This window comes from Hyperoodon ampullatus, assembly GCF_949752795.1.
Source record: "Hyperoodon ampullatus genome assembly, chromosome: 11".
In the NCBI taxonomy this organism is placed as follows: Eukaryota; Metazoa; Chordata; class Mammalia; order Artiodactyla; family Ziphiidae; genus Hyperoodon; species Hyperoodon ampullatus.
In genome coordinates this window covers 25417217-25444805 of record NC_136924.1, presented here as the reverse complement: position 1 = coordinate 25444805, position 27589 = coordinate 25417217, and the positions used below count along the sequence as shown (strand labels likewise).

The 27589-nt window shown below is 35.0% G+C and overlaps 2 protein-coding genes across 3 annotated transcripts in view; one reads left to right on the top strand and one right to left on the bottom strand.

Moving 5' to 3' along the window:
* Positions 1 to 1737: 1737 nt before the first annotated feature.
* SYCP3 (synaptonemal complex protein 3) lies at positions 1738 to 7503 on the top strand (the record flags this gene model as incomplete). Its single annotated transcript, XM_079715027.1, has 8 exons — positions 1738 to 1867; positions 2235 to 2301; positions 2468 to 2502; positions 4242 to 4359; positions 5184 to 5283; positions 6148 to 6246; positions 7205 to 7313; positions 7442 to 7503. The coding sequence occupies 8 exons, from the start codon at positions 1738 to 1740 to the stop codon at positions 7501 to 7503; spliced, it is 720 nt and encodes a 239-aa protein (XP_079571153.1).
* The window catches only part of CHPT1 (choline phosphotransferase 1), a 35521-nt gene continuing 15276 nt past the window's right edge, over positions 7345 to 27589 (bottom strand). Inside the window, exons 2-9 of one of the 2 annotated variants that reach the window (XR_013811151.1) lie at positions 27054 to 27201; positions 26638 to 26779; positions 18467 to 18551; positions 15554 to 15685; positions 13176 to 13334; positions 12562 to 12687; positions 10174 to 10373; positions 7345 to 7518 (exon numbers count right to left, since the gene is read on the bottom strand). Coding sequence is in view for 1 of the 2 variants with exons in the window: in XM_079715026.1 (XP_079571152.1) it covers positions 7474 to 7518; positions 10263 to 10373; positions 12562 to 12687; positions 13176 to 13334; positions 15554 to 15685; positions 18467 to 18551; positions 26638 to 26779; positions 27054 to 27201 (948 nt within the window). In the remaining variant the exon portion in view is untranslated. The remainder of the gene's footprint in view (positions 7519 to 10173; positions 10374 to 12561; positions 12688 to 13175; positions 13335 to 15553; positions 15686 to 18466; positions 18552 to 26637; positions 26780 to 27053; positions 27202 to 27589) is intronic. The other variant, XM_079715026.1, reaches the window with a different exon arrangement.

Here is a 27589-nt window from a genome sequence, read left to right as displayed (position 1 = left end):
ATAAATGGTGGAATAGAGGCACAATAGGATATTTTGCAGCAGTGAAAATAAAAGAACTATGGCTACATGTAATCATCTAGATTCTCTTAGTGACATAATGTTAAGTTTAAAAAGCGAATGACAGAATACTACATAGAATATGGTACAACTTTCTATACTACCCGAACACAAACAGAACTAAGCAGAGTTGTTTCAGGGCACATACATGCGGTAACAAAACTTAGAAAATGGGAGGGTCCAATGATTAACACAAAATTCAAGATAATTAAAAAAAATTCTCTGAGTAGGGAATGGGGGGATGGGAGGGAAAGGACTCCCTGAGGAGATGCAACAGGCTCTGGTAAAACTGTACTTCACAAATTAAGTTGTGTGTTCTTTATATTCTTTTGCAACTTTATTATTAAAATATTGTGAAAAAAAATTTTTTTTTTTTTTGCGGTACGCGGGCCTCTCACTGTTGTGGCCTCTCCCGTTGCGGAGCACAGGCTCCGGACGCGCAGGCTCAGCGGCCATGGCTCACAGGCCCAGCCGCTCCGCGGCATGTGGGATTTACCCGGACCGCGGCACGAACACCGTGTCCCCTGCATCGGCAAGCGGACTCGCAACCACTGCGCCACCAGGGAAGCCCAAAATAGTATGAAATTTTTTTAACTTAAATTACAAAAAGAAACTGGAAAACGCCTCACTTCAGGTGTACTAGCCATAGATGCCGCCCGCAAGGTGCTCTGGGCCAGCACTCTCGTTGGTCGTGGTGTCTGAGGGAGCGGAGCCCCGGGGCCGCTGCACGCATGCGCCCTCCTGCCAGCCAATCAGAGACGCTCCCGGACGAGGCGAGGCCGGCTTTTCTTCCCTGAGAATTCTGACTTGCTTCGGAGAAGCGTCGAGGCTGTGAAGAGGTGAAGTCTGAGGCGTTGGGGTAGGGGAGGCGGAAGCGGCGGGGACGCCTGTACTGAGATGTATAACTGTGGTCGTCGGCCATTGGGGTGTTTTTCAGGTGTGAGGAGGGGGAGCGTTTGTCCCGCGCGGGGAATCTGAGCCAGGGGTTATTCTTGACCTGTGAGGTAAATCTTACCCGCTGGCTCTCCCTGAGGCCCCTGACAGGAATTTGAAGGCAGTACAGCTCCCTGCGGGCAGGGCCGTGAGTGGGCGGAAAGGCGCCGGCTGCGCTGCCTCGGGACTGGACGCGACGCCGGGCGGGTGGACAGGTTGACAGCAGGCGAGGAGGGTGGGCCCTCGTCAGCGCGCCCACACCCCGCAGAAACCATTTAGATGAAGCCAGGGCTCCCCTTCACTGGTCTTCGAGGCCTGGGTCGTGGAAATCTTACTGGACGTTATTTTCTGCGGCCCAGGACGCAGAACGTTTTATGTTGTATTTCTGTTGCTGGCAACTTCTTTGGGGCGGGCTCGTGATCGATCCTGTCAGATTTTCACATTGTGACTGAAATCAGCTGGATCTAGATTTGCCCCGATTTAGCCAGAACCTGGCCGGGCTAGGATTCACATCGCCCTCCCCGTCCTCAGAGGCGAACCACGGCCGGCGTCAGGGGCGGCGCAGTCATTATCTTCTTCTGTTAACTTTTGGTCCAACAGAATAAATGAAGAGACTCCTAAAGTGGTATTCAACTAAAATCATCTTTATTTGATATCTCTTATTTTGAAATTTGCCAGTTTATTTAAATGGTGTCTTTGGATTGAGCAGGTTTGATTTTTTTTTTTTTAATCAGAAAACATCGAAAAATGGTGCCCCCTGAAAGAAAACATACCAGGAAATCTGGGAAGACATCCATGGAGGATCAGGTTATAAGAGCCTGTGGCTTTGAGAAAGCAGATAAACATCTGAGTGGTTCAGAGGAGGATGTCATCCAAGGTACCGTATAGCTAATGTTGTTGGGCAGCGACCATGTCCTGCATTTATTTTCATGTACTTCATGTTGCTTATTCGGACTTAGTGAAGCTTCTGTAGCATCTTTCGCCTGATGTCTGATAAACAGTACCTAGATTATTATGACATTAACACAGGAAGACTTGCAAAATTGTTCCCATACAATGGTCTTGGATCCTGATTTAATTCCGTCTAACCTGCAGAGAAAGTAGTGCATTTATATGTCTGCTTTAAAAACTTGTCTTGGCACAAAGCCTCAAAAAACCTCGAAATGAAGATACTACTCCATTTAAAATTTACCAAAATAGCATACTTAATTTCAACTCTTTTTCTTTTTTTATTGTCAATTCAGGGAAGACTCCAGTACTTGATAAACATGGGAAGAAAAGGACTTCTCCAGGAATCGTTGAAGACGTGGGGTAATATGCTCAAACAATTTTCACCTCTTAGACTTTAAGAAAAGTCTGTTTGGTTGTCCAACGAGTATTGCATGTAAAATACTGGGCATGTGATATTTCTTCCAAAACAAGAATGATATTTTATGGATCCTTAATTAAAAGATTTTTGATGTATTTTTTTTCACAGGGGTGAAGTACAGAATATGCTGGAAAGATTTGGAGGTATGTTTTAGGAGATATTTGTATTCAAAATTGTTTTAAACCATACAATTTGTATAATAGTAAATAATAATCAGTGGACTATAAGACTTATTTAATGCTTTGTTCTCATATGTAAGATTTTGCACAAGTATACGTGGTTCTGCTTCATAGATTTCCTTACTAACCTTTTCCAGTTGTTGATGTGAAAAGAGATGGTGCTAACGATGGTGAGTTAAGAATGGTCCTGTTACTTCATGGGTGTGTGAGTTTAATGGACTGTGAAATTTTAGAGCAAAAATGGATGGGAAAAGTGTCTATCCCTCTTTGGTTGGACTTTCACGGACTAAGTGATACAAACACACACATCTGTATATGTGTCAGTTTTTCATTTTCTCAATTTAGTTATTTTCTATGGCATTCCTGTGTTCTTTTCTTTAGGAAGGGCAGTGTAAATTGAAGCCTTTAAAATAACTTTATTTTTATTTTTACATTATTAAACTATGTAGTTGAGAATTAAAGACCACCTTGCTAGTAAGCAAGAGATCAGATAAAAAGTTCATAAACTTTAAATTGTATGTCAAATATCAGTTACGTTAACTGTGTTAGGGGATAGTATTCTTATAAAAGAGTCAATATTTGGCTCCTCTCTAGTATTATTCATATAATCAAGTCTTTTGTGAAAGCTTTGCCCTATTTGGTAGTAACAAAATGCTTGTTTTATAATCTGTCTTATAAATTTATTATTATAGATGGATATTGGAAATACAAAATATTTATGTAATAGTGTAGGTCACCTCATCATGATTACTGAAAAATAACTATTGATGGTAGATCCATATGCACGTGCCTAGCAAAGGATTACCTGAAGTATTAAAAAGTTTATGAAACGCAGTACTTATATTATTGGTAAAAATGTCCTATAAAAAAGTATTTAAAAGGGTTCTTTTTTATTTTTTTTTTTATTATTTTTGGCTGTGTTGGGTCCTCGTTGCAGCGCGCGGGCTTTCCCTAGCTGTGGCAGTGTGCAGGCTTCTCATTGCGGTGGCCTCTCCCGCCGCGGAGCACGGGCTCCAGGCGCATGGGCTCAGCAGCTGTGGCTCGCGGGCTCCAGAGAGCAGGCTCAGGAGTTGTAGCGCACTGGCCCAGGTGCTCCACGGCATGTGGGATCCCCCCAGATCAGGGCTCGAACCCGTGTCCCCCGCACCGGCAGGCGGACTCCCAACCACTGCGCCACCAGGGAAGCCCTAAAAGGGTTCTTGAATGAATTTATTTAGATATTTACTTAAAATAAGTCTTTCCTATGCTTGGTTGGTCTTTGTCTCTTTTAGTAAAAATATATTTTAAAGTATCACTGACTATATTTTAAAAAATTATTTTCTTTAACTATTTTTATTCTTTTTAGACTCTTTTAAAATAGTTTTGCCTTTCATATATAATGAGTTCTAAATTTAGCCTTTATTAGTGTTTTCTTATGAAGAAATTAAAGTCTGTCCTTGAGACCCTTTTTTTCAGTTATTAGCTCTTTTTAATCACCTCTAAATTAAATGATCTCTAGTTAGGAAAATCAGAATTGGGATACCAATAACTAAAAGTTTTCTCAGAAAAAAAAAGCAAGGAAATGATCTTGCTTTTTGATATTATGTGTATTTTTAAAGATCTTTTCAAAACTCTTGAACCAGCTTCATCCATGTTTATTTGAATATGTGGGAACAAAGTAACTTAATTCCACATTAAATTTAATGAGTTTATTTTCAATATAGCTGATATTAACAAGGCTCTTCTTGCCAAGAAAAAAAGACTAGAAATGTATACCAAGGCTTCTCTCAAAACCAGTAACCAGAAAATTGAAAACGTTTGGAAAACCCAACAAGAGCAAAGGTAAGGATGTTGGTTTTTTCACTGCCACAACATTTGCATCATTTCTTAGTATTCATTGGTGCAAATTATGAGAAGTACTATCATCTACTTATTGGGATCTCTAGTAAAAAAGTATATTTGGCTTGATTTTCCTCTAAGTCCTTTAGTCCTATAACTTCATTCCTTCACAGACTTGAGATATATTTCCTAGAAATCAATAAAGATGTCCTTTTTCCCCTTTTAAATAATGTTTGAGGGTTTTCTTAACAATAAAGGTAATTTATATTCATTCTAAAAATACACTAGCTGAATAAAAAGTAAATGTCATATAAACCATTAGTCTTATGATAGTTAACTGTTTCACAGTGTTAGAAAAAGATCAACCTTATGTATTATAAATAATTTGTATATTTTAGCTGAATTAACTATTCTTTTGTACAAAATCATTGTACCAAAATGGGGAAAAATGAAGTGAAATATTTCTATTTGGAAATCTTATAATAACTTCAGTGAATCTATTTATCATATCACAACCTATATTCAGTAAGAGAAAATGAAAAATAAATTGCTTGGAGATAAAATGGACTTTTCTGGAAAATGCATATGTACAATAAAACTCCCTTAGTTTTCAAGAGCTTAAAGCACATGAGAGGGCTTTTCTGTTAGTTGGTTAGGAAAATAAATACTTCTGAATCATCATAAATCATAACTTTACTTTTTGGCTTCACATCTGAAAATTTGATATTATTTTCTCTTTTATTATAGTATAATTAGTCAAATCAGTTTTGTTTTGAAAGTTTTTCCATATTGATGTGAAATATGACAATATTCATTATGTTTTACAGGCAGAAGCTTAACCAAGAATATTCTCAGCAGTTTCTGACTTTGTTCCAGCAGTGGGATATAGATGTGCAGAAAGCTGATGAACAAGAAGAAAAACTAGCTGTTAGTATTATGCTTAGCTTTATAGCTTTATAATTAATCTACTATTACCAAGTATCAAGTAGGAAGGGAGAGGCCAGCCTTGCAGTACACCCATGGACCTTAGCCAGGTTCCATTGCCCATTGCTGGCTATGAGTTCGGTTCTGCTGAATGCAGAAGTACAGGCACATACCATACTCATAAAAGCTGTTGGTCTGGGCCTCCCTGGTGGCGCAGGGGTTGAGAGTCCGCCTGCCGATGCAGGGGATACGGGTTCGTGCCCCGGTCTGGGAGGATCCCATATGCCGCGGAGCAGCTGGGCCCGTGAGCCATGGCTGCTGAGCCTGCGCATCCGGAGCCTGTGCTCCGCAACGGGAGAGGCCACAACAGTGAGAGGCCCGCGTACCACAAAAAAAAAAAAAAAAAAAAAAAAAGCTGTTGGTCTTTGCTTCGTAACATTGTTAATATCAAGTTTGCTATTATTAATACTATGCAGAGGTTATAGTTTTTGGTAATGACAAAATCTAGGGTATGCTTATGTAAGTGGATGGCTAAAGTAGGGTGAAGAACAAACATTGGTGGAAAACAGGCCAAGAAACTGAAAGACCAGCAATATTGTAAGGATCATCTGTGTTGACATTGAAAGCACCAAGAATTAAGACATGTTTTGAGTACTGTTGAGATTTCCTACTCAATGACTGGTAGGGTTATTATATTATTGTTGTATATAAGTGGTGAACACAAATTATCTAAACTCAGTCATAGTAAATGTTAAAATATTAAAAATACTGATTTAAAAACTATTCCTTTTAAGTGTAATGTAAAATTAATTTTTGCTAAGTTTTACCCAAATTGTTATTACATAATTTTTTCTTTTACATTTGTAGAATATGTTTCGACAGCAACAGAAAGTTTTTCAACAGTCTAGAATTGTTCAGAACCAGAGACTGAAAACAATTAAACAATTATATGAGCAGTTCATAAAGGTTTGTTGTATTTGGTACCATAATACATTCTTATAAAATATAATTCATGTGTGGAAGTAGAAGATAATTTTTTTCTCAGTTTAAGGGAAAAACATTTCGCTTATACATTTTAAATTCTTAACAGTTTTCCATTTTGAATGCATTGTTTTCGATTTAATTTAAGTGCTAAATGCTATCACTAAGTGTTACCACTTGGTGTAGGAACTTTAGTACTATGTTTGACTCCTCCATCTCTCTTATTCTTCACATCCACTGCTACTGCCCTAGTTCAGAACCTCATCATTCTTTGCTTATACTATGAAAACTTAACTGATTTCTGTTTTCCAACCCATCCTTCGTGGGTCTGCCATATTATCTTTCTATAACATTACCTTTTCCCTCCTGAAAAACTGTCAGTAGCTTCTCATTCTAAGTTCTTAGGTATTCAAGATTCACCCCCCAATAATATGATTCTTTTTTTAATGCTCCAATTACTACATTCATCCATTACTTCCACCCCTCCACATAACGGCTTTCTCTGAACTCACTCACTTTGCACTTTCATGCTTTTGTTTATGCTCTTGCCCTAGAATACTTTTAACCCTTTTTCCTAACCTTCCTTTCAGTCTTATTCTTTTGCCAACTAAATTGGAATTAAGTCCCCATTTTCTACTATATAGCTACAGGAAGTTGTGCTTCTATTCCTTTTATAAAATGTTGTGTTATTTTTGTTTGTTTCTTCCAGTGAGAAGGTACACTACTACTGTTACCTCCTTTAATAACATTTGATTTATGTCTGACATTTTCTATTCCTTTAGTGGATATTTTGGTTTTCATGTATTAGAATATTTTTATTTGAGATAAATAACGTGCACTGTTGAATATTAAAAAGTTCCTGCTTTTGAAAATTAATTGTATAAGTTTTGAACCTGAGATGAAAAGTGGTGGTTTGTAACTGAACTAGCCTTTTGTGTTTTAGAGTATGGAGGACTTGGAGAAGAATCACGATTATCTACTTACTGGTGCACAAAATGAACTTAGAAAAGAAATGGCTATGTTGCAAAAAAAAATTATGATGGAAACAGTAAGTTATTATATTTAAAATTGAAAAAATAAGGATTATTGTAAGCATTGAGATATTTTATTTGCTGAAATATGTATAACACTTATCTAAAAATTAAACAAATGTTTAATATCTCCTTTCATTTGACAGCAGCAGCAAGAGATGGCAAATGTTCGAAAGTCTCTTCAATCCATGTTATTCTCATGACTCTTTGAAGGAAGAACTTGAACCTAAGTAATATGATACAATTATAACATTAGCTAAGAGGCATGTAAGTTTTTAGAGTGGTTGAAAATTCTGGTTTAAAATATTATATCATATTAATCATTAGCTTAAGTGCAAGACCCTTCTTCTTCACCTCCAAATAAAATAATGAAGTTATGCGAGTAGCAGCAATTCCTAAATTATATGTACCACTGTGCTTTCAGCTCTTTAATACTAATAGTGATTTTTTTCTCTCTAACGTTTGTCAATTAACTCTTAGCAATAAATACGATTTAATTTCAAGTTTTGGCTTCAGTGTATTTGTATCACTTCCAAAAGGTAGAAAGCACAGGTATAGATGGTTAATTAATTTTGTTCTTTAAGGAAAAAAAACACAAAATCTGTTTTATGCATACACCCTTTCATGCATATTCATTAAGTTACACTATCAATTCTAATGAAAATAAGATTTCAAAAGAAAATACATTCTATGACTTACAAAATTTATTAAATGCAACTTAAGTTTCCGTTCTGGAATAAATTAAACTGCTAAAAACCATTAACACAACCGAACAAGATATATAAATAATCCATTTTAAGATATGGATTTGTGAATGTCATTTCCACAACGACATCAAAATGCCATTTAATTCGCTCAGTCCACAATTAAATGACACATGCCCTTAGTAATGATTAAGAGCATATCATTAACATACCTAATTACTTATGGTTTAAGTACTTCACATATGTCTTTAACTATAAATTACACAGAATGTCTTATTTTTCAGTTTTAATATTCAGTAAATATATGGATGTTTTTACATTCATTTCCAAATTTGAACAGTTAATTCCTATATCCTGTATTTTAAAATGTGCATTTAACATAGAAAAACATATGAAACTCTTGATTTAATAAATATTAAATTGCTTCAGCATTTGTTTGAAATATTTGAGTTAAACTTACTATTTTTTGCTGAAACTACTTTCATTGAATCCTTCAAAAACAAAAAATATGCCCAACAGACGGAGAAAGGAGTGACTTTGTCCTGTTTTTCCACATTTTAAATTCTAATTTTTGCCGCATAACCCACACTTATCTTAGTTTTAGGTTTTCCGAGTTTTTAAAAATGAATCCATACTGAATCCCTTTTTCTAACTGTGCTAACTTATATAGGAAGAACTTAGTCCTCCACCGTTAACAAATATCTGACATTAAGGGGACAGTTTACTTCCTAAATTTTTGCATTTTATAAAGCCTTTTAAGCCAAAGTACATGCTGGAATGTAAATTTTAAGTATTATAAAATTTAATATAAATTTTAAGTACTATTCAAATTAAGAAGGTCCTTATTGAATTTACCAGTTGTTTCAGAGGCAAAATAAGTACTCCAGAGTATTTTCTGTGTACTTAATTCACATAAGTATATATTTTTTCCTTTTTTAAAAAAATATTTATTTATTTATTTATTTGTCTGCACCAGGTCTCAGTTGTGGCATGTGGGATCTAGTTCCCTGACCAGGGATCAAACCCAGGCCCCCCACATTGGGAGCATGTAGTTGTAACCACTAGACCACCAGGGAAGTCCCTATTTTTTCCTTTTAAGGAATATCAACTTACACTCTTTTTCAATATGCCTTTTTCTTGCATATTAAGATATAGTACATGTTCATTACTCCTTTTTAAAAACAAATTATTTCACCATGTGGCTTATGGTCTACAGAACTGTTGGATAAAATTACAAACAGGTAAGATAGGAGTCCGAGGATTTGGATCACCAAAGACCCATGTGATAGTTCTATTATTCATAATGAGCAAGGTAAACACTTTTAAGTGAGAGTGGAAAGATGAGAATCAGTACATAATGTAGTTAGTCGTTGAATAACAGATACTTATTTTATCCCCATTTTACCTCAAATGAGTAAAAGTGTACTTGAAGTAGCTTTAGCTGATATTCTAAAGGGAAGATATTTTTGCTATGTTTTCATAAATTACTGATTTTCTTACATGTCAGTTGTGCTTTAGCTACTGTTTTGTTTTTCACAAAGGGAAATGTTTAATGTCTACTTTTTTTGTGACAATGAAGTTTAAACTCAGAATATCAAGGAACAAGTTGCCCTCACTGTAAAGATTCATTTGTTTTTCTGAACTGGTAAGATAAATTCCTCTTACTAACTACAAATTACAGAAGTTGGTACACTAAAGCAAGTATTTCATTTTATACAATAATAACATACCTTTTTTGAAAATGGCTAATAAAAAATACCTATAACATCATTTGACTCAATAATTACACTATTACAATTCATGCAATTATGCAATATTATGAACGCACTTGTCAATTTTTAGTGAAGTAAGCATCACCCTCAAGATGGCTAAAATCCTTTAAGTCCTGAATTTTTATGTAATCCTTTGGCAGAGAAAACCCCAATTGTCTGATAAGGATTTCTGAGACAAAGAGACTGCTCTTTAGAACTATAGTGGTTCACTTTCTTATACACAGAAAATTGAAATTACTTTCTTTGGTTTCGTTTCTAATTAATTTACAGATTGTATTACTCTGATAATACCTTGATAAAAAATGTTGCTACACAATGATGGCTTTGCCCCTGAAACAGACATAATGGAATCTACAGGACTTAATGTTTATATTAAAATATAACCTTATTTGATAGTATACTAGCCTCCTGAAAAAGGGGATTCCCTTCACTCATAGGTTCCCCTAACTGCTTCTCCTCTTTTCCTTGGGCTATTAGTCAATATGCTTGTGAACCTGTTCAGGTGCTTGATGACATGAAGTCTTGAAGATACTTAGATGAAGGTGTCTTGAAATTTGCAGGCACAAAGCACTAAAGTACCTCATCATATCAAATGAAGAAATGACCTTTAGAAGCAAAAAAGAAAATATAAAATGGATTATGGTCTATCTTTTCTAAAGCAGCAGCTATTTTTCTGTCCCCTCACCCCCTAAACTCAAACCTTAACCAAAAATTCTTCACCGAAAATGTTACATTTTATAGTTCATATTTGGACCTCACTGTAGTCCTCTGGAATATGCAAGGTATTTCACAGTTACAGAAACTGAGGCTCAGAGTGGTAAAAGGTATAGACTAAATTACAAAAGCTAGAAAACAACAGAACTCAAGTCTTCTGACTCCATATCCTTTCAATTTTCTACTGTGCAACAAAGCCTCAAATTTTCTACTAGAAGGGGCTATCAGTCGTTATAATGAAATCACTCCATCATATACTTTTCTTATTCCTTTGAGAGTAGTTGTAAGAAAGTAAAGGCCTGGAAGAGACATCATAGTTGAGGGAAGGCACATACAAAATTGTGTTCTTTACAAAATTAAGCAGGGAGGCACACTAAGAACTTTCCCAGAGGCTGGGGGCAAATGCTTCCTTTTAGAAAAAGGAGCCTCAGAGCTCTGCCGGTAGAGAGGGAATTCTCACCAATGAGGGGAAAAACCTCCTTATCATTTACTTGAAAAACTCCGTCTGACTCTTTTCTCTCTGAAGCAAGAACCTTTTCCCTAAGGATGCCAAAAGGCACAATACGCTTATTTTGGTACACATAGTGGTTTTTTGTTTGTTTTTAATTGTGGTCCACAAAGTGTTTTAAAGAAAAATTGAATTCGACTTTCTCACCATAATCTCTGATGTAAAACCAGGCCAACTCACTCATTACAAATTAGGTGCTCAAATTTTTAACACCTGATATTTTAATTCTGTTAATTCCATTTGGTAGTACTTACATTCACTAAAAGAAACCCTACATTGAATTTTCAGATATTTTGAAAAATCACCACCTATTTCTTACATTTAGATTGTTTTGGAGCCCTAATAATATTTATAGTGGACAGCAAATTAAAGGAAATTATTCTGATTTTCAAACATTTTTTAGAATATTGCCTGAGAAACTTTCAAGGACTAAGATTTACATCTCACCACTATTTGAAGAATGGAAGACTTCTGAACGGATATTAAGTTATTAACTTACTCTAAAAAGAAGTATAATACTATAGAACCTAGTATAAAGGATGATCAGATGTACCCCAGGGGTCCATGCACAGAATAGACAGGCTTTGTTTTAATACCTCTATCTAACAAATAGTGTGAGATCGTTTAAATTATCAAAAGGTTCAGTGTTTCTTTTAGCTCACTTTAATATTAGTTTTTGTATATCACTAACAATTTGGTGAAGTCCAGTGAGGTCTGGAGGTAGCAAAATTGTCCAGAACTACCATTAATTGAAGACCAACCATAAAGATAATGTCTTAGTAAAATAAAAAATTTAGTAATGCCTCCTTTATCCACTTGTGTGATTAAAATGTTACCAACAATGATTTTCTTTTCCTCAGATGGCTAAAACTTCTCTCTTATGCACCATAATTCTATTTTATAATCATTTTGAATAGAAATTAATATATGTATTATCCAAATCACTTTTTAAGCAGGATGCAATTAATGAGAATTTAATTTGCTTGATAAGAGTCATCATTAATATAAATTTTGCACTATCCTCAAGGGCCATACAGATACGTAGTGTTGCTTACTTCTAGCATAAAATGGTCCCAGAACCCTGTACTGGGTAGTACTGTCTGTTCTGTTTTGTTTTGTTTCCTCAGTATTAGCTGACAGTTCTTGATACAATAGTGCCCACCTCTGCTAACACCAACTACATTTAATTTACCTGTTATCTGCTATAAGCTCATAATAATTCTAACAAGCTGGATTAAATAAGTCAGACACTAATACATGTTTGTAGTCCTTTGCCAGAGAGTGAAGTGATTTTTGACATCTTAGTACTGTTTTTTTGGTACTATTTTTTTAAGGTACACAGTTGTGTTTTTAAGGATTTAGGTTGTTGGAACCCTGATCTCCAGATATGTGGGACGTTTTCAAACACGATATAAAGCAAGCTTTAAAGAAGTAATTTTAAATGTTCAGAAACAGTTACTGTATAGATTAGAAAGTAAGGCTACCTGATATCTCACTGAAATGACTCTTAAGCATAGTATTATCTGATATTTGTTAAAAATAAATAAAAATCTTACCAAAAAGGCACTTACCATTGCTATCCATAGAACAACATATTCGTCTACAAAATTATTAAAGTACTGGTCTAAAAATAAAAGACCTGGGCCAAGAAAGACAGTGTCTTGAAGATACAGTTCACTTTTGGTCATTTGAGCTATCTATAAAAAAGTAAACAAAATAATTTCACCATTAAATTTTAAATGTTTTAGCTTTTTGTTTCATTTGAGTTAATTCTATCCTAAGGATAGAATTAACTAGAACTTTAATTTACTATTAAGACAAATAAGGATAAAGAGACCATTTATTTAATCTCACATTTGATATGGGAATACTGAATCTAAAATTTCTCAAATTCATGACTGGGTAGCTTATTAAAGTTTCTAAAATTTAAATTCCTTGATATCAGAAGGTTATAATTGATAATCTTTGCTAAACAAATAATTAAAAGAACTTACTATACACTAAGGAGTCTGTCTCCGAATCTAACATTCATTTACAGTATTACTTGGAGCACAAAGAGCTAACTATTTATTGTGATGATAACACCATAAAAAACCTACCCATTGTATGAAATAGTTTCCAGCTTTGTGTTTGAGGAACAAGTACATATTTATACCATGAATCATAAATTAAAAGAATTTCTTACCACCAATTTCTGTGAGATTTTAGCAAAGACACATCCAAACATTAGGGTGTAAAGACAAGGATGCTTTTCAAACAAATTAGTTGCTGACTTTTTATAGATCATTATTGCCAGTATAATAATTATTCCTATGTGGAGTCCAGGTGACAAGACACTGGTACCCTAATGGATAAAGCAGAAAATCAGCACCAAATTTTAAAAATGCATTTATTACAATGCAAGCATTTTCTAAGCATCTATTTTGTGTTAGGAACTAGAGACCTAGAGAAGAGTATGATAATGTATGGCCTAAAGGAGTATACAGACCTTAGCCATGCTTTTCAAACTTCCACAGAAACCTAGGGTTACACAGAGGTAATACAGTGCTTAGATGTTTGGTTCCAATTTTACATGAACACACATTTTAAACTAATAACCACTAAAAAAATGATGTGATTTATTCCATACCAAATTTTACCATGCTGAAGGCCATCAACACTCCAATTGCCAAGTTAACATATTTTTGTGCAGATATTGAAATAAAGCTTAACCTGCCACTTTTACACAATATCTTAATCACTGATTAGGAGGAGTTTAATTCTGCCCTGGTCTCTCTCTATACCAATAGCCCACCCCTGCCCCTGACTTTTGCATTTAGACTACAAATGCCCTCTTATGTAACATTGTACAACCCAACCCATTACATTTTTATCTATGTGAATCAGGATGCTCTCAGCACTGCTTATCCTAAACAAAATATTGAAATAAATTTGATTTTAAGGCTTACTAAATATATAGCCACCAATTTAAATGTATCCATTAAAGCAGGCTTATTCTTGTTTATTAAGTTTATATGTTATAAATTAGAACTTACTATAAAATTACACAAATATTATAAATATTACAAAATCATATCTTAATAAAACACTATACTATATAGTAATGTTATAAATATTTAGATTATTAAAATAGTGCTTTTACCTGTACTTTGGTCCTGTAAATTTTATTCAAGGAAATCTGCTGCTAAAAAAGTTGGAAAACCACCAGTTTAAGAGTTTGAAATCAACTACTCCTTAGACATAGTGTTTGATTTCTTGTCTTCCTTCAAACATTTAATAAATTATGTCTTAGTAAAATATTCTAAAGTGGACACTGATCATCAGTAAATCTCATCGTCTTTAGTGGAACTCATGTTCCTGCAAGTATTCTATTTTATCATCCATGGTCAAGCAAAAAGTATTCTTAAGCATTTTATGCAGAACACTTTAACATTTCTAAAACAATTCTGAGGTTAACTGACAAAACACCTCAAAACACAACAAATTAAAATTTCCAAATATATCAGAACTTATGTATCTAAGTGAGTTTTATACTTTGCCTTTGAATTATGTATATAAAATATATTCATAAAGATTGATAATTTATGAATTATGTGGATTCCTTTGAAATAGCCTTAAGAGCCAATTTATAAGTCATTTAAGAGAATGAGTCTTTTTTTAAACTAAAAATGCTATATTTCATGTTTTTACTCCTCTTATTTATTAGACCTGGCTTCAAATGACTTTGATTTTTCTCAAAATCAAACCCACCCTTAAAAGATAGAAATTTTGAACTACAGCACTGAAGAAATTAAAGGGAATGAACTATAGCTTAAAGGCATTCCAAGAATGTTTTGACAGAAGATGGCATCACTGGAATAAGTACTTATCTTCTTGTGATCAACTACCTTGAAGATGACATGTTTTTTTAAACACATGGATATTATGTTATATTTGTTAAAAACCGGGCAGAATTCCTTTCTGCCTCTTTCCTGTGTAAAAGTATTGAAGTTTTAAAAATCAAATATGAATAAATACAAAAGAATTATAGATGAGCAAAGTGTAAAGAACACAAATACAAGGTGTACCGACTCCAGAACTGAGGTTAAAATTTTTACCTTTTAAAATATTAGGATAGTTTTAAAAATACATTTCAGTGAAATTTCAATAAAATTTACTTCATGACTAATAAATTGCCCCATATGTGAAACCATGACCTTTGGCAGCTTTCCTGACATTCCATCAGGAACTCATTCCCTACTCCTCCTCCTCTCCTGTATCAGGGCCAGGCACAACGAGCAAGAAGATAAATGGCAACTCTTAATTATGTACAGTAATGAAACAGCAGATGATTAAATCAAATGTCACAAAAGTCTACTCTGAGAAAGGCTGTAGAAAGAGGAAAAATTCTTTAACATCAGTCTAAACTGTTTTAAAAATGCTTTTGTATTATGTGCCTAAAAAGAATTCTTTTAAGATATTTAGTTTCCTTCCCTATTCTTGAACTTTAGTATCTCTGTAGCTGGGTGAAAAGAAAATTTATCATAAAATTAATACTGAATGATGATGAAATTAGCGTCTTACTGCTATAGTGGATCCATTCTTGCCAACACCACCATGGAGGATAACATGGAAATAATTTGAACAGGAAAATATTGCTCCACCTACTACTCCGAGAACTGGTAAGATCTTCAATTTTATTTCTAGGACGGGTATCTTTAGGGGTAGAGGAAAGAAACACATCATTAAGAAAATAGAATTTCTTTTCCTATTAAAAAGTAAAGAAACATTACGATACAGCCCTGTACAATAAGCTATTCTTTTTCTTATAATCAAACCTTAATTTCTGGAATGTAACCTGAAGTGGTAACTTTTCTTTTAATGGTTTTATCTCTTAAAGTGAAAAATCCAGCTAAGTCTATTTAAATAAGTGGGATGAAGTATTTCATCTCACAAGCCTTCATCTGACTTAAAGAAACATGACAAAGGATAGTTCACTTGAATTTAGTACGTCTAAAAGGCAGCATCACAGGACAGTCAGACACCATGGTCTGCATCATGAATGTGACAAACGTGTATGCATGCAAAAGTTTTGTGTAGTTAATATCCAGGATTAAATCTCTAGCAATATATATTTACCTGTTGGTCAATTGCTGTTCAAGAAAACTTCCAAAGGCAGCAAAGGATTTAAAAGACAGTAACAATGAATTGCCAAAAGCTGTAGGCTATTTTGTATTGAAAATATACTTTGAAATACTGTATCAAATTTTGTGGAAACTACAGATCAACAATTTAATTTAGAAGATCTATATCTAAATTAAGTATTCTTATTGATGAGAATAAGTAGGTATGCTTTCTTCCTATGGTATTGCCAAAACACTGAATGAAATGATTTTAAGATTAAATTCCTCCCCAGTATAACCAAATCAGAATTCCAAATTTAAAACACCACATCTGACAATGACCAGAGTTGCCCAACTGCCTCTAAGTCCATGTTCACCTTCTAATGGGTACTGGCTGAACGGGTACCATGAAAGACACATCGCATCCCTCTAGCATATTTTAGAGGCCTATGTATCCTTGATTCTATTATTTATTCTTACATGATAAGAAGGAATACGAATATCTCAGGGAATGTTCCTCCACTTAAAAATATGCTCAAAGTCTATTTCTGAGCCTAGTGATATGAACCATGATTGGCAATTCTGAAACTAAATGCCACAGGGAAATCTCTTACAATTTTTAAAAAAGACTTAATTTTTAAAGCAATTTTAGGTTCACAGCAAAACTGTATGGAAAGTACACAGAGTTCCCATGTACTCCCTGCACTCATACACACATGCTTCCCCACTATCAACATCCTCCACCAGAGTGATACAGTCCATGTGTTACAATCCATGAACACATCAATATCACCTAACGTCCATAGTATATGTTAGGGTTCACTCTTGGTGTTGTACGTTCTATGATAATGCATAATGCATGAATGACAAATGCATAATGACAGGTGGACAGGTATCCACCATTATAGTATCACACAGAATAGTTTCACTGCCCTAAAAATCCCCTGGACTTTGTCCATTTATCCCTCCTTAACCCCATAACTTCTGGCAATAGCAGGTCTTTTCACTGTCTCCAGCATTTTGCCTTCTCCAGAAATTCATATGATTGGAATCATACAATATGGAGCCTTTGCAGAGTGGCTTCTTTCACTAAATAACATGCATTTACGTTTCCTCCATGTCTTTTCATGGCTTGATAGCTCTTTCTTTTTAACACTGAATACAATTCCATTGCCTGGATGTACCATAGTTTATCCATTCACCCACTGGAGGACATCTACTGAAGGACTTGCTTCCAAGTTCTGGCAATTATGAATAAAGCTGCTATAAATACCTGTATTCAGGTTTTTGCAAAGATATAATTTTTTTTCTTTGACTGTGCCATGCAGCTTGTGGGATTTTAGTTCCCTGGCCAGGGACTGAACCTGGGCCCACGGCAGTGAAAGCACAGAGTCCTAACCACTGGACTGCCAGGGAATTCCCTGCATAGACATAATTTTTAACTTATTTGGGTAAATACCAAGAAGCGTAATCGCTGGATCCTATGGTAAGAGTATGTTTAGTTTTGTATCTCTTACTATTTTTACCAGGGTTATATAGCTTAGTGATTAAAAACAGAGTCTGGAATCAGCTCCAGTTCTTACTTACTAGCTATGTGTCATTGGACAAATTACTTAATCATTCTAAGACTTATTTATAAAACACAAAAATGACAGTATCTATTTCAGAGGGTTGTTCTGAGGGTCAGATGAAAACAGTGATAGTAAAATATTTAGGAACATAGTAAATGTTGAGTAAGTATTAGTTGTTGACTATTGATATTATCCTTATTACTCTTCTTAACTCGCTGGGCATGAAGTTTTAGTCAGCCAATACTGTAAACTTAGGTTGTAGAGACAGAATAGTTTCTTCATAAATTTTCTGCCTATACAAAGCATGAATTTATAACAGTGGCCTCCTGAGAGTCAGCTTTTATCAGAATACTGAGGTCTCCAACCACGCAGAAAATAAAAACACTCCTCAACATGGGAAACTTCACTATAGTAGGTTATAAAAAATGCAAATTAGCAACTTTTCTTTCCTAATATTGAGGGACAAGTTTCAAGCATAAAATATTTTACTGAATTTACTTTTTATGTATCTATTTATGAGATAAATTTTGGCCTGAAAAGGTAGTTCAACTAGTCTGTTTAATTTTATATCAGGGAAATGGGGTCGTTTTCTTTTATGTGGTAGTATATTCATGCATAGGGTAGTATATTCATGCTGTAATAAGGTATACAGAATAGTAAAATTATAAAATGAAGAAAAAAGGTTAAGAAATGGAATGACTATTAAATACAACTCCAAGGATTTCTGAAGAAAATTAACAATGCAATATTTTTCCTAAATATTTTTAAAGTACTTAAATATAAATTTAAATCCTCAGATTTACCGTATAGTCCCACATTGTTGCTCCTCCAAATGTAGACAACACAAAGACGATCACTAAAGCTACCTGAATTTCAGTTACATCCACTCTAAAGAAGAAAGATAAAGAACAGATGTTTGTAAATGAAATTCCTAAATATGAAGGTTAATTAACCTTATATTAAAATCAAAAGATGTAAAAATCTCTATAGGCTTAGTTTATTTTTACCTTTAGTTTCATCACTGAATTACCAATTAACTACACTGTTAAGTGAAAAAGCCTACAGAACAACAATGCACTTACATATAGGTAAAAAACTTGTATATCATATATAAAATTGCTAGTAACAGTTATCACTGAGATTACAGAAGGCTTTTATCGTCTACTTTACATACTTCTGCAAAGTTTGAATTTTTTAATAACAATCATGTATTACTCTTGTAATCAGGAAAAATTATGATAATATAAAAACAACCAGATGATTTAAGGCAAATTCTTAAACACTCCCAAGTCAATTTCATTTAAAAAGTAGGGGAAATTCCAACAGTTTTTCTCATTATGTTACTAACAGTCATTATAGTTTTTTGGTTTCCACAGACATTTTCCCCCTATATATAAACATACATAAACTTCTTTCAAAAACCCACTAAACCAACATCAGTCTCTAATCTGCATCCCCTGAAGCTATCAATTCCTCTCTCCTTTGCTCCAAAAACAGGCTGAGAAGTAGTCCACATTTGTAATTTCCTCCTTTCTTCATATTTGCTGCTTAATCCATTATAGTCCAGTTTTTGGCCCCATTCTACTAAAACTGTTTAAGGTAAACAGTGACTTTCAATTTGTTGAATGCAAGGGATACATTTCAGTTACTATCTCGCATAACTCCTCTCAATATTTAAAATGCTGATCACTCCCTTTTTCTTGAAATGCTTTGCTATATTTTTATTGCCATGTTTTCTCGTGATTCTCCTACCTTGCTGGAAGCTCTTCCCAGGCTCCTTCCTCCACATCTTAAATGCTACTGTTTCCAGAATTCCTCTTTTCTCTTTTTAGATTCTCTGAGTATTACATCTATACCTAAGACTACCATCTATATGCTAATGACCTCTAAATCCGTTTCTCCTAATCCACATCTTTTTTTTCCAAGCTCCAAATTTTTATATCTGTCTACCTACTTTGCATCTCCATTCGGATGCCCTGGAGTTTTTAGATGCTAGAGGAATACTTATTGTTCTGCCAATATAAGAAATGTAGGGAACATCCAGATATAGAAGAAAAGACTTCTCAACTGAGTTATTTTGGGGGCATTTAGAAGGAGAAGGTGAATGGAACATTAATGCACAAATAAAAGGAAAATAATAACACCCAGTATTTGTAAGATCAGTGATGGGCAAACCAAGGCCTCCAGGCTGCATGGAGAAATAGTCAAGTTAGCTGAAAAAGGTAAATGTAATCATATAATGTATGGTATTTTGTGGAGAAAAAGGAGGAAAAGTAATAACATTTACTAAGATCTGTTATGAGTCTTATGAACTATAAATTATGCCTGTTTTTTGGGAAGGGGAAATTGAAATGATTTTTTCATGCCTGTATTGAAACAGGGGATATTACTATAGGAAAAAGATTCCAGAGCCAACATTCTTGCTACTACACCTATGATTTATTATTAGAATTGTGCACTCTTTTTCCAGTAACAGTGGTAGAATTACATTAAGTTAATCCATAATTTTTCCAGGATATGATTAGTGACCAGAAGCAACTAGAAAAGCTGACAGAAATTATAGAACAAACTTTCTCTGAACTAAATGACACATACAGGGATTGAGCTAGGAACCTTGGTTTCACATATGCATCATTCACACCACAGATTTTAAATTAAACTGAAAGCTTCATTCTTCCTCTCTGCCTTTTAAGGATAAACTAAATAAATGACAATTCTTTTTTTTTTGGAAATTTTTATTGTTTATTTTTTCTCAGTAATTTTTTTCTTTACAATGAAGAATGTTGGTGTTCATGCATGTATGCTAAATGACAATTCTTGAGTCTGGAAAAAAGAAAGCTGAAAGGATATGGTAAAAAGGGTGTAATCACTAACAAAATCCTTAAATATCTGAAATATGAAGAGCCAGTTGAAGCTTGAAAGATATATTAGACAAATAAAAGAATAATCTGTATAACAATTTACAAACTTAGAGAACTCATTAGGGGGTCCAAGATTTTAAAAAGTAAGTCCAAAGACATAAAAAATCCAAGAAAGATGGATACTGGGGATATGGTACAGGTACATTCTCAAACTATTATAGAGAACAGTCTACAACAGTGCTCTTCAAAGTGTGGTCTAGGGTTTGTTACAGTCCGCAATAAGTATAGAGATTGAGAGTAAGCATTTAGAAACTTTCATCATAGTTTGATAGAGTAATTTTGTATCTCTTGAATTGAATGAAATATTGGGGACTGCATTTTGTAAGTCTGTTTTTTTTTTATTTTTTAATTGCATGTTATCTCTCCATGATGGATTTGGGGGGCGGGTGGGGTAGAAATTAGTTATTTACCACATATATGTGGGAAAATGGACATAATACCATATGGAAATTCTAAGGATTTTGAAAGAAGAGAAAATTAACACCGAGCCTAAATATTCACAGGTAAATAACAAAATACCACATAATACAAGTCAACATTGGACTTGGTTTAGATTTTTTACTTAAACTTTAAGGATTGTTTGCTGTATTGAATTGTATGGGAGCAGACCCTTGATACATGGGAGCAAACATGCTATAAATAAGATATGCCTTATCTCACATGGCAAGCATTAATATAGGGACAGATTTTAACTGTAATCCTATAAATTATTTCACTAAGTATACTAAGGAAAATACTAATATATCACTGATTAACTTTAAAAAATCCTTAATTAAAAGTTGAAAATTATAGTTTGAGATAGTTATTAATGTTTTGTCATTTAAATTATCTTATTCAAGATAACAAATTCATATTTGTACTAAAATCTACATATTTTCAGGAGATAAAACATATAACAAAATAACTACAATTAAAATAGTATTTCTTTTTCTGTTCTATGAAACAGTATAAAACAGTATTTATATGTTCATAAGATAAACAGAATAATATTTAGTAACTCTCTTCCTTCTCTGTTTAATTTTTCTTCATACAATTAGGAGAGGCAATCTGCCATGGACTCCGAGCATCCCTGCAGGTTCTTGTGGGGTGTGCTTAGAATCCAAGATCCTGAGCACCCTTTACCCAGGCCATTTCTCAGGGCTGTGTATGCAGTGAGCAACCTTGAAGGATGAGGTTACACCTCCCCGCAAAGAGCAGGCTTGCTTCCACTTACTATAAAAGCAACAGATCCCTCAGTGTTCCTCTCCCATAATGCCACCCACCACATGTGCAGGCATTCATCCAGTCCCACCACATGACCCCATGGGGCTCGGGAGTGGAGCAAGGGAACCCGGCATGAACCTGAACCTCAGGCTACTGCTTTTGCCCTGAGTTATAAAGCTGTCCTCTGCCTCTGACCCAGGAGTTTTGTGTCTTCTCTCGGCATCCATGAAACATTAACCGGCTCGCTTGGTAGCTTGTAAGGGTAAAATCCCAGACTCCTTACAGTTCATGACACAGAGCACTTACCACTCACTAGCTAATGTGTTATGTGCAGTATTTACTTGTTTAGCTTGCTTTATTGTCTGTCTCCCATATTAGAACATAAACTCCAAGGGGGGCAGGGATTTTTGTCTGTTTTGTTTACTCATATTTTGTTTACTCATGTTACCCTAGAACCTAGAACAAGGCCTGGCATATACCAGATGCTTAATAAATATTTGTATGAATACTGCAAAAATATTTATTAAAATTCATTGTAAAAATATTACATCAGTATTCAATAAAATCACTCAAATTATATTGACCTTCCATCCTCAAATTTATTTTAACTCAGTTTCTTCTGTATGCTTATTTCCTTATGAAATTAGTTCCTTATCAGTAACTTACTGATTAATACATGACATCTGATTTTCTTTTAGTAAGAGTTACTTTTTAATGTCACTCAATGTAAACATACAAAAGAAATTGAATTAAATTAAAGGATACGTCATGATAATGCTAACCTTATTACTGAGTACTTCTGTCCTCCAGATTCTGTACTAAGGCCTTTATATACATTATTATTTAATCTTTACAATAACCTTTTAACACAATTATGATTATTCTCATTTTACAGATGAAGAAACTGAAGAAAATGAGGTTAAATAATTTATTTGTGGTCAAACAACTGGTATCTTGGAGACAGAATTTGATTCTACCCAATCTGATTCTAGAGCCTATGCTTTTCACTAGTAAACTTAAAACAGGAGCAATAGTAATAAATAACTTAAAGGGCTTTGAAAATTGAAAAAAAATTAAACAGCAAAATGTAGTAAGTTTTTTTAGTCCAATTAAGCTCTCGTTTGGCATATTTTTCTTCAGTCTTTCAGAACAAAGGAAACCACGTTAAGTAGGCTTAAACCAAGAACACATTCATAAAACAAATTTCCACAGTAGACTCTGAGATTGTTTGGGCTGGTTTCATATATCTGTATCATTTATCTGTATTCTAATAACATAAACACCATAAAAATTAAACCTCTCAAAAATTGACAGATTTTCAGGAAATCCGTCCTAGTCAACAATTGATACTGACTGAGTTTGTAAGCATTTCCAGAGGCTTGGTTGATGTCCTACATACAGATCCTTCTTATAGTGTTAAGCTGGACCCAATGTATCTTACTCAATGCTCAATGGCATCTTTACTTTGGTAAAGTGAAAAAATACACAGATTAGCATCTGTGCCATACAGAGTAAGTATTTTACGTGGTTGACCCCTGGGCACTGCAGGATTGCCTCCAGTCCCTGACATGCATGGTGCTCAACCATAACAGCCATTTCCCTAATGTTCTGAGTACTTCCTTTACTCATGCTCCTGCCTAGAATGCTTTTACCCCAATCTGTCTGGCATATTCCATCGGCAAGTGACTCATCTTTGTATGTGCAGTTCTAGACACACATTAGGCTCTCAGTCAATAGCAAATGAGTATAAAATATACAACTGGGCCAGGAAGGTGAACTAATTCATTTCAGAAAGATTTTTAATAAAGTTATAAGCCCGAAAGGTAAAGTCTAAGTAATTAAATAACAACAACAATTAACCAGAACATTGCATTTTATATTACTCCAGTTTACCATAGCAAGTTCACCATATTAACTAAAATGCGTTAGACTTTGCAAAGCTATGTTTCTGTTTTAGCCTATTTTAATCTATACATAGGTACAGATTCTTAATTTTACATTCTTGCCTTGAATTTTTAGCCTGGCTTCTTTGTCTTTTGGCTGCTCGGCTTGCAGGATATTAGGTCCCTGACTAGGGATTGAACACAGGCCCCAGTAGTGAAAGTGCCAAGTCCTAACCACTGGACCGCCAGGGAACTCCCTAGCCTGGAAATTTGATCCTTGGGCTCTTGACCAGTAGGTAAAGAATCAGCTAAGACTCACATTTTCCATAAAAGCTTTCCTGAACTAATTCAGCCTACAGCCAGCTTCTCCTTACTTAGGATTTCTTCAGTGCTATGGAAACCTAAAGCAGGTCATTTTTCACATGGTTATGGACTGTATTAGCAGTGTCACAGAAGTATTATCCTATCCCTTTAATACAGTATACTATATAGTTCCTAAAACGGATTTTTAAAAATGCATTTTGTATCCTTCCACAGTACCTAATACGTTGATAATCCCACAGTACTGAGCAGCAGTCGTTAAGAGTGTGGGGTTTGGAGACTTGAGTTTTAACCCTGGCTCTACACTTTTTAGCAGTATAAGGAAGTTACAGAACCTCTCTGCCTCATTGGTACAGTGGCGGTAATACCCTTACAGGATTAATGTGAGGAATAAATGAGATAAGGCATGTAAAGCGCTGAGTACAATGCCAGAACCATGCAAGTGCTCAAGAGGTGATAGCTGTGACTATTCCCTAATTTAAAGTCAATGTGGAAAATTGCCAAAGGCCTTCACTCTGCTAAACGATCCATAGTTTTGAGCTTCTCCTTTCATTTATCATTATCAGAGATTTTTTTTCAGAGCTACTGTTTTTCCCGTGCAGCAATAAAGTATGGCTAAAAAGAATCAGTAGACAGGGAGGCCAAAGCTGAGAATGAGCCAATGGCAGACAGCTACTAAAGGATCAGGCAGAAAGGGAGCTGATGGAAAGAGGGATAGAGAACAGAGTTCCTGCCTTGTGCACTATTTCCTGGTGTCTAAGAATGAGGCACTGGGGCAAATATTACAATGTTATTACATTATATCATCAACTGTCTACCACAGCTGAGAGTCTCATGATTACTGTTGTTGGTGACTGCTGTAAAGGGGTTACCCTTTTTGGACACACAAAAATTTGACCAAAAAGGACCTTTAGATTCCATATCTCATTATTTTATCACATAAGCCAAATGATACTTTTTTTTCTTTTTAACATCTTTATTGGAGTATAATTGCTTTACAATGTTGTGTTAGTTTCTGCTGTATAACAAAGTGAATCAGGTGTACGTATACTTATATTCCCATATCCCCTCCCTCTTGCATCTCCCTCCCACCCTCCCTATCCCACCCCTCTAGGTGGTCACAAAGCACAGAGCTGATCTCCCTGTGCTATGCAGCTGCTTCCCACTAGCTATCTATTTTACGTTTGGTAGTGTATATATGTCAATGCCGTTCTCTCACTTCATCCCAGCTTACCCTTCCCCCTCCCCGTGTCCTTAAGTCCATTCCCTACATCTGTGTCTTTATTCCTGTCCTGCCCCTAGGTTCGCCAGTACCATTTTTTCTTTTTTTAGATTCCATATATATGTGTTAGCATACGGTATTTATTTTTCTCTTTCTGACTTACTTCACTCTGTACAGCAGATTCTAGGTCCATCCACCTCACTACAAGTAACTCAATTTTGTTTCTTTTTATGGCTGAGTAATATTCCATTGTATATATGTGCCACATCTTCTTTATCCATTCATCTATTGATGGACACTTAGGTTGCTTCCATGTCTTGGCTATTGTAAGTAGTGCTGCAATGAACATTGTGGTACATGACTCTTTTTGAATTATGGTTTTCTCAGGGTGTGTGCCCAGCAGTGGGATTGCTGAGTCATATGGTAGTTCTATTTTTAGTTTTTTAAGCAACCTCCACACTGTTCTCCATAGTGGCTGCATCAATTTACATTCCCACCAACAGTGCAAGAGGGTTCCCTTTTCTCCACACCCTCTCCAGCATTTATTGTTTCTAGATTTTTTTTTTTTTTTTTTTTTTTGCGGTACGCGGGCTTCTCACTGCTGTGGCCTCTCCCGTTGCGGAGCACAGGCTCCGGATGCGCAGGCTCAGCGGCCATGGCTCACGGGCCCAGCCGCTCCGCGGCATGTGGGATCTTCCCAGACCGGGGCAGGAACCCACATCCCCTGCATCGGCAGGCGGACTCGCAACCACTGCGCCACCAGGGAAGCCCTGTTTCTAGATTTTTTGATGAAGGCCATTCTGACTGGTGTGAGGTGATGCCTCATTGTAGTTTTGATTTGCATTTCTCTAATGATTAGTGACGTTGAGCATCCTTTCATGTGTTGGTTGGCAATCTGTATATCTTCTTTGGAGAAATGTCTATTTAGGTCTTCTGCCCATTTTTGGATTGGGTTGTTTGTTTTTTTGATATTGAGCTGCATGAGCTGCTTGTATATTTTGGAGATTAATCCTTTGTCAGTTGCTTTGTTTGCAAATATTTCCTTCCATTCTGAGGGTTGTCTTTTCGTCTTGTTTATGCTTTCCTTTGCTGTAAATGCTACTTTTTTTAAGTACTGCATATCCTTTTTCTATATTATTCAGGTCCCTTACTTTTCTCTTTCTCCTGTCTAATGTAAACTTGGATTAGTAAGTTGGGAGAAGGGGGAAAAATACAATTATCATCAAATATGTAACTATAACATGAAGAATACCTGAAAGATTAAAATTAAGGTGTAGCATTTATGGATGCTTCAATAAGTTAAAAGGTAACTTGAATTCCTGATTGACACTTTGTCCCCCTTACTATGGATAAATGAAGTATGACAGATAGTGAAAATGCATTTGATTATATTTTTAAATGTACAACTTAAAATACATACTTACTTTCCAAACCTCAACACGCCTGAAACATAAGTCTGCCAGTGAGCACAATAAAACATGAACATCCCAATAAAAGAGCAGAAAAACAACCAGTCAGGATAAGTTCCTAAGCGAACAGCAATTGAAGCTCCAACTGCCATAAAAACTGAAAGAAACAAGAACCATTAAGAATTTAAAATAATTAATTAAATAATTGCCATTGACTGTTTAGAAATACAGAATTTTAAGGTGTATAATCTTGGCATGAAAATAAGGCACACTAAACAAAATAAATTCCTGAATATACTTTTAAAATACACTGTGCAAAATTGCTTCCAACTGTAAACCAAAACAAACCAAACAGCTCAGTTTTTAAGCCATCATTAAAAGACAAACAAACAAAAAAAACTATAGGAAAAAAATCTCCACTAAAAACTTACCTGTGGAAAGAGAGTCACAACCATGGTCAAAAAGTTCCCCTAAAGGAGAACAAGAATTTGTTCTTCTGGCTTGTTTCCCATCAATAGCATCCAGTGACTGGTAGATGAAGAGTCCTAATGCACATAAAAGGTATGTCCAGTACGGTGCCTAAAAAGAAATGTAAACAATGAAGACTGGTGAGTGACAATAAGCTAGCTTCTGTTTGAAAATAGCTCAACCCAAGCCAAGTGACACATTTTCTTATGTTTGCACTTTATATCACCTCATTGTGTTACAAGGAACATTTATAACCTTCCTTCTACAGATGAGAATTAAATTGAGAAGTGAATTGCTCTAGGTCATCTGGGTAGAGTGTCACAAAAGTCCGTACTGTGAGAAGCCGAAAGTTAAATGACCAAGCAAGGATTAGGACCCTGATTTTGATTCTTAGTCCACAGCTCTTTTAATATAATACTATTCATATATGGCACGGATTTGAAATTATTCAGTAAGTCTCTGCTATGAAAGAAGATCTTAAAGACAAACCACAGACCCC